Source organism: Hippichthys cyanospilos, chromosome 9 (genome assembly GCF_059441005.1).
Source record: "Hippichthys cyanospilos isolate Australia breed blue-spotted pipefish chromosome 9, RoL_Hcya_1.0, whole genome shotgun sequence".
Classification (NCBI taxonomy): Eukaryota; Metazoa; Chordata; class Actinopteri; order Syngnathiformes; family Syngnathidae; genus Hippichthys; species Hippichthys cyanospilos.
The window spans coordinates 2,270,001-2,277,500 of record NC_142377.1 but is presented as its reverse complement, the minus strand read 5'-3'; the positions used below and the strand labels follow the sequence as shown (position 1 = coordinate 2,277,500).

Sequence of the window (7,500 nt, the reverse complement as noted above, 5' to 3'; positions counted from 1 at the left end):
CATGTCAATCATAGATGCATTGTTCTCCCGTATTGGTTCTGGACGATGCTTTTTACCTCAGCTATCCCCACATATATGACAGGATAAGTACCCAGAAGCACATTACCGGTCCACACGTTTAAAAGTTGTTGGACATCATCAGGCCGTGCTGTTCACATGAATTATTGGAGTTTCAAGCTGCCTTGCATCATCAAAGCACTAGCCACGAATGATCCCAATTTAGGTGTGGCTCATTCCAGGGCCACAGCGAGGCCCCTGAGCTGTGCCATAATAAGGTGACATTAGCCAAAAGAAAACATGCGGAGGATTGTGAGTGGGGACAAAGCAAAGTTCTCTCGAACGCTAATTTTCACTGTACAGCAGCTATTAAAAATAGCCTATAAATAGTTCTAGTCAATGTCTATCAAGATGAAGCATTCAAAAACTCATGTTAAACAGTACATTAAACAGAATAACAACGATTTAGCCTAGCTGATAATGTTAGCCCCACTGAAACCATCCATTTTTTAAACGTCTGTCGCTAACCTAGTCGACTGAACTTGAATTTGGATGTTAACATTTGAATTGTGGAATGCACTAACATTTTTTTTTCAAAAGCGTAAATCATGCATAACTATGTTGTGAAGCTAATTAATGAAGGGAATCAAATACAGTGGTACCTCGGTTCTCGAACGCCTCTATACTCGACCAAATCGGTGCTCGACCAAAAAAATCAAGTAGGTAATGCATCGGACCTCGATCAGATTTTCGGTGCTCGACTAGCCGAGCCTAGCCGTGCTCGACTAGCCGAGCCTAGCCGAGCCGACCCGAACGCGCTTCTCGGCTCTTTTCGGCCAGTTCAAGCGCCAGTTCAACTCAGACCGCCAACGGAGTAAGACTTACGCAGTTTGTTTGAGTACGTATTTCTTCCCAATTTTCAACTTTTTTGTGTTGCGCTAGCCCTTAATGATGGGTCCTAAGAGAGATAGTGATAAGGGGAAGGCAAAGAGAAAAACAGTGAGGACCACTATCGAACGGAAGAGACAAACAAAAAAGGAAGAAGCAACTTACAATGGACAGGTTCCTTCTTAAAGAAAAGAGGAAGGCTACTGCCCAGCCAGATTTACCTCCACAGAAGAGAGAGAGAAGGGAGAAAACCCCTGAAGGCGCGTTACCTAGCGTCATCATGAAAGGGGATTCCCCTTCCAAGGATTAACCCTCCCTCCCGTCCTCGCCGCATCCATTCCCGTATGCCATCAGCCACTCTCCAAAACGTAAGTAAATTATACAAAATGCTTAATAATGCTTTATATATCTTTATCATGTACCGCTTGTGCACATTTACGTCCTCATTGTTGTTTAGATACATGTTCTTATAATATTTTAGGTATTTTTCTTAATGGTAAAAACGGATTAAAATAGTTTCCATTATTTCTTATGGGAAAATTGGTTTCGGTGTTCGACCAAATCGGTGCTCGACCACCACCTCGGAACGGATTATGGTCGAGTACCGAGGTACCACTGTACTTAAAAAAGATTCTGTATCTTTTCATGTCTTTAAAGGTTTACAATACAATGCAGATCAAATGATTTGTACACTTTTTAGGCTTAAGCCTAATGTTTTATGTTGGTGAGAGTAATATAAAAATAATGTAATATGTGGTAGTGTAATGCATTACATTTCGAATACAGTAATACTGAATTGTATACTTGGCTTATGTTGCTGACTGATTGATCTCCTCTAATGCGGTTGAATCAAAAAAAAAAAAATCTAACCCTTAAGGTACCGTATATAGAATGCACCCATAGTTTTTGTCTTCATTTTTCGGTAAAAAAAAAAAAAAAGGTGTGCCTTATATTTGGGGTATTACGTTATTTAAAAAAAAAGATGCATTTTTGCAGAAACCTGCGTTCCACTAACTATAAATAAGATACCAAATTTCAGTTTTGCAGATCTCAATCAATTACTACCTTTGGGGGTCAGAACAGGCCTCCAGAGTGGCTGAAAGCCTGGCATTCAGCTTCGTTTCTTGGCTTGGACTGTGTTTTAAGACATGGATGGTTTGTGGATCTTCACTTGAGTTGCGGTTATGTTCCATCAATGTAGTGGGACTACTGGAAACAAGAGGGTTCAACTCTGCTTCTTTACTGCAGGACGGCAAAACCTGTAATAGAGAAAACATCAGCCAAGGTAAGCTAACCTTTCTGTAATAATTCTCGAAGTGCTGGAAATGAAAGTGTCCTTCAAATATAGACGAACTAAATGAGAGACAAATATACATTCCTTTAGTGCTAAGTCCGCACCAAGTGCGTGGAGGGTGAAACTGATTGTGCGTTTGAACTGAAGTCAATGTACTTCGTGCGGCATGGGACAAACTCAAATTGGGTGTTGCGGAAGATGCGTTTAAAGCGACAGGGACATGAAACGCAGCGCAATATTCAGATGATTCCTCCTATTTGCAGAAGTTAAGTAAATTGAACTTTAATCGCTCTTTACCGCACAGCAGCAAATCATCTTCTGGAATGTTCAACGTTACACACAGGGAGGAATTAATCATGGAGACTAGTTTGTGGAAACCTGAAACTATACATCATCGCCAGCTGAGGTATACATCACGGCCAGCTGAGCTTTAATAAGGGTACTTAGCCCTACTTGCGATACTTGGGACTGTATGTACTGAATTTACTACTTTTTTCAATTCTGTTCAAAATGAATTGAGGTCAGAAGCACACAACAGAAGTTTGTTTATGAACAACAACTGTAAAGCTGTAAATATCCCTGTGCAGAGCCATCTGATTGCTCTCGCCAGCCAATGTAGTTGAGCACTTAAGTGCTGCTTATCTATTCTAGAGACTGCGCTGAATGCTGGCAACAGGCAAAGTAAAATAAACTGGCAGTGTAAAGTGTTTTTAGTGCCCTCAAATAGCAACTGCATGTGTTATCAGTACAAGGTTGTTTTGTTTGTATCGAGTTGCGATTCATGACTCCCCAAAAGAAAAAGGATCTCAAACTGTGCAGGAACGGGAAATTTTGTAACGTTCTAATCTCTCGTTCTCATCGCACAAGACTGAGTCACTTTAAATTGCACACTAGTTGTCTACCAAGTGACGGCACAATAGTTGTCTACGAAGCAACGCTCCTCCCTTTTGCTGGTGCATGTGAATGAAGCGGATGGTTACCTGTTCACTCCTGCAATGACATGGCAGTTAATTAAGTGGACCGAAATGCTTCTTTGGTGTTGGTATGAATGTAGCATTAAGACAAGGTTAGTGGCTTATGTGTCTGTGTATACATTCATTCCCAGTAAACAAACAAGACAAGTCAACATTACCTCGAGGTCCTTTCTAGCAGTCTCCTGATGTGATTCCTCTAAAACTATGGAGGAGCTGTTGAGAGGTTTAACAGCAGCTACAGCGGACTGCGCTGCTCTCCTCTTTTTCTGGCTTGCATTCACTTGCAAGGCAGGCTTCATTACAGACGGCTTCACATTCAGTTTAGGGCGCACTGAAATGGACACAAAATGAAAAGAACTTTATATTATATTATATTATATTATATTATATATATATATATATATATATATATATATATATATATATATATATATATATATATATATACACACACACACACACACACACACACATTCATATATATACACACACACACACACACACATATACATATATATATATATATATACACATATATATATATATATATATATATATATATATATACACACATATACTGTATACACACATACATATATACACAAATACATATATACACACACACACACACACAATTTCTGTTGCTATGACTTACTGACAGTCAATGCACTAACAATGTCATTTGAAATGATCCACAAATATTTTGTATTTATATAAATACGTACAACATCTTTAGTCTTGCTATTAGCAAAATTCTGCTATTATTGTCCATAAAAGGGATAAAAGAAAAAAAAATGCAAGTGTAAGGTACCTTTTCTGTCTGTGGTATGTGTTTTATCAGCAGTTGGATTTTCTTCCACCACACAATGCAGTCTCTCTGGAGTGGTCTGCTCGAGTGAGAAAGGTGTAATTAAGCTACTTGTGTTTTTATTCTGGACCTTGTTGGAGCTGCTTGGATTTGATAAGTGGGTGTCTTCCTTTGGAGGAGTTAAATTCCCCACTAGAACAGAGGTCACAGTTGCGATGCCAGCTTGCATAGTGTTGCTTGGTAGGCACTCAATGTCAGGTTTGACAGTTTTCATCTTGCGAACCACAGCATTTTGGGCAGGTGGGACATTGGTACTATCCGGGATGTTGCGGGTAGAAGATGAAGACTCTCGTGGTGAAAGAATCTTCTTCAGCATACTACCCACTAAAGGTTTTGGTGAAGATGCTGCATCAGAGGCCAAATAGCTGACAGAAGATTGAACGGCCATTTCCTGTTTACGGAGATTTTTCTCATGCATAATCTCCTCAAATGTTTTGACTTTGACAAAATTGGAGGCAGTCTGGAAAGGCATGGTAAAATGACATTTACAAGAGAATTCCTATCAACTAAAACACAACAATGCAGATGATTATAGATCAAACCTCAGGAGGAACAGGAACTTTCCATGGCCTTCTAGTCACCTCAGGGCTCTTCTCCGCTGTCACCTCGACGGTCTTTTCACCTGCAGAATTCAGTAAACATTGGTTGCTGTAAGAGGCCATACTATATTTTTTAAAACATCCTCCCTATTATCCTTAATAAAGCTGAGGGTGACCTGGAGCTTATGCCAGCAAACCATGACTGAAAGGCTGTGCTGGTCACCAGCTAATCAGCAGGCACGCTCATTATAGAACAACAATCATTTACACTCACGACTAAAATGTCGACACGACTTCACTTTGTGGTGTATGTTGGAAAAACTCTTACATTGAGAAGTCAGTTTATCATTTTGCTGCAATCGTAACTTCTTATCTCCATTCTCCTCTGTGTTGGGACTCTTGACTTCACACTGTAGTCGGGCTGCCTTCTCCCTGCGGATTTCCTCTAAGGTCTTCACTCTAACTTTGACTACATTTGTGGAATCAACGAGTGATGCAGCAGGATCTTGTTGATAATTGTCTGGGAGTTTGTCAGATGTTGGTTTGAACTTCTTCAGATTCAGTTTTTGCTCCTGCTCATCCTCTTTTCTTTTCTTCTTTTTTTGGATAATTTCAGTGTGGGATTTGCTGTGGTCAATAGAGTGCTCCTTGATATAAATTGTTCGATTAACAGGCTTGGATGATTGGATGGACGCCATCTTAGCTACGGTGATTTGTGAAGTCTTTGGAGAAAAAGAGTCTTTTGGACTGTGAGACTTTGCTGCTTTTTCCTTTTTTATTTCCTCCAGAGTTTTGATGTGAATTTGCTTCGGTACGTTCTTCGATACAGTGCTGCTCCCCTCTCCTGAAAAAAAAAAAAAAAAAAAAAAATCTAATTATTTAACAAGGAAAGCCACAACGACCAATCTAATAAACGTCATAACAAGAATTTAGCATGTATTACAGCACCATAAATGTGCCCTCTTCAGCTGCAGCAGCAAATCACATTACAGCTGCTGTTGTCCACTTCCTGCTTCGCCAGCTTGAGTATCAATATGTTTGCTACTGTAGCTAACATGTTATCGTATGTAACTTTTGCAAGGCATTTTATGTGATATTGCTCAAGGTAGGACGGGGGGCACTTTAGCAAGTTGGAGGGTGGCTAAACAAGACCAACCTATGTGGGAAGTTTTGGGCTTTGAATAAAGAGCAGGGGAATGTTGTGAGATAACTACGAGCGAGCAGCGCACGCAAGAGAGAGCGAGCGAGCAAGAGCATTTGTGTATGTGTGTGCATGCACGTAGGTGTGCGTGCATGTGTAAGCCATAGAAGCAGCAGAACGAGACAACAGTCTATTAAAATAACGTCTGTTATTATTACTACTATTAAAAGTTATTTTTACCACTATTTGAACAAAGTCATTTTATTGTGCCTGTGTTGAGAGAGCCCAAGCAATTTATTGAAGTGTTAAATTTTGTATTATTCAAAAATGTTCCCCTTTAATGCAATACATATTCATTGATTCGTTGAAATAAATAACGGTTTTAAATATCAGTTATCAGCCTCCTTGACTACTGATAATCGGGATTGGTATCGGCCCTGGAAAAAAAAAAAACATTTTAGCTGATCTTTAAGAGTGACACTATAACCAGGGATACACATAATTTTTTGGTGGGTTATTCACATGAGTACCTAGTATTCTATACTTTCTTTCATTGAAAACAGTCTACCTTCATGTACACCGTAGCTGCCAGAGAGCACGCCAGAAAGCAAGCGTGCCTTTTTCTCTTAAGATAGCCCTCACAAAATAAAAGCTTTTATTTATAATATTCAATAAGAAAATACATTGGTTATAAATACTGAACCAGTCACCATAACTGAAAAACATCTTAAAAGATTAAAACTTAGCAAATTAATTTGATATTATGTTTCTCCTTCAAAATGATTAAAGTAAATATACAGTATCTTGTTTTGAAAGGCATGTCGCAAAGTAACGTTGGTGACGAGTGGCCACAAATGCGCACTTGACTCGTGATTATGAAAGCCACAGTTGTCTCTCGATGAACATCTGTTAAACTATGGAGAAAAATCACTGGAAACTATTCATTCAAAGCTTTTATTTCAAAGGAGATTCCTTTGCATTTTTGCAACTTCTTCTCACTGTGCTATTTAATTTGGTTACAGTATATACAGTGGTATGAAAAAGTATCTGAATCTTTTGGAATTTCTCACATTTCTAAATGAAATCACCATCAAATGTGATCGGATCCATGTTAAAATCACACAGATGACAACAGTGTCTGCTTTAACTAAAACCACCCCTACATTTAAAGGTTTTCACGAAATATTAAATGTGATGGTTCAATTACTCATTCCTTCCTCTTCTGTCATTGTTTGCATGCTAGCCTCATTAAAAGATGAAAACCTATAAATGTTTGGTGGTTTTGGTTCAAGCAGACACTGTTGTTTCATGTGTGATTTTGACAAGGATCAGATCACATTTGATGGTGATTTTATGCAGAAATGAGAGAAATTCCAAAAGGTTCAGATACTTTTTCGTACCAATGTAACACGGATAAATGTCAAGATGCTTTGGAATTCAAAAAATAAATTGCTAATGTTCTGCATGACATGTTTTGTTTCCATCTTGAGCATGTGCTACAAAATCTGTGTAAGATTATATTCAGATATGTAAGGGTGAATTACAACTTCGGTGAGATTCAGTACACCCTGGGATTGACAGGTATGAGCAGCTTGTTTGTTAGTTTAGCATGTTGTGTGTGAGCTGTTCCAAACACATTTCGTTAGACGGGACATAAACACAGCGCTTGTACTTCTCTGGCCATAACCTGCCACAAAATGAGCTAGCTCTTACTGTCTTTGGCAGCGGAACAACCGACAAGCGATTAGTCCACCACTCCATCACCCTGGGACATCTCCTTTCAATACAGCGCTTACATT

General features: G+C 39.1%; 1 protein-coding gene across 6 annotated transcripts in view; it reads right to left on the bottom strand.

Annotated features, from left to right (window-relative positions):
- Positions 1 to 7,500, bottom strand: part of zc3h11a (zinc finger CCCH-type containing 11A) — a 29,518-nt gene that overhangs the window by 8,851 nt on the left and 13,167 nt on the right. For all 6 annotated transcript variants that reach the window (XM_088423199.1, XM_088423204.1, XM_088423203.1 and 3 more), the window contains 5 exons: positions 4,889 to 5,404; positions 4,564 to 4,643; positions 3,965 to 4,481; positions 3,312 to 3,484; positions 1,951 to 2,144 (listed from right to left, as the gene is read on the bottom strand). In XM_088423199.1, the coding sequence (XP_088279325.1) occupies positions 1,951 to 2,144; positions 3,312 to 3,484; positions 3,965 to 4,481; positions 4,564 to 4,643; positions 4,889 to 5,404 (1,480 nt within the window). The remainder of the gene's footprint in view (positions 1 to 1,950; positions 2,145 to 3,311; positions 3,485 to 3,964; positions 4,482 to 4,563; positions 4,644 to 4,888; positions 5,405 to 7,500) is intronic.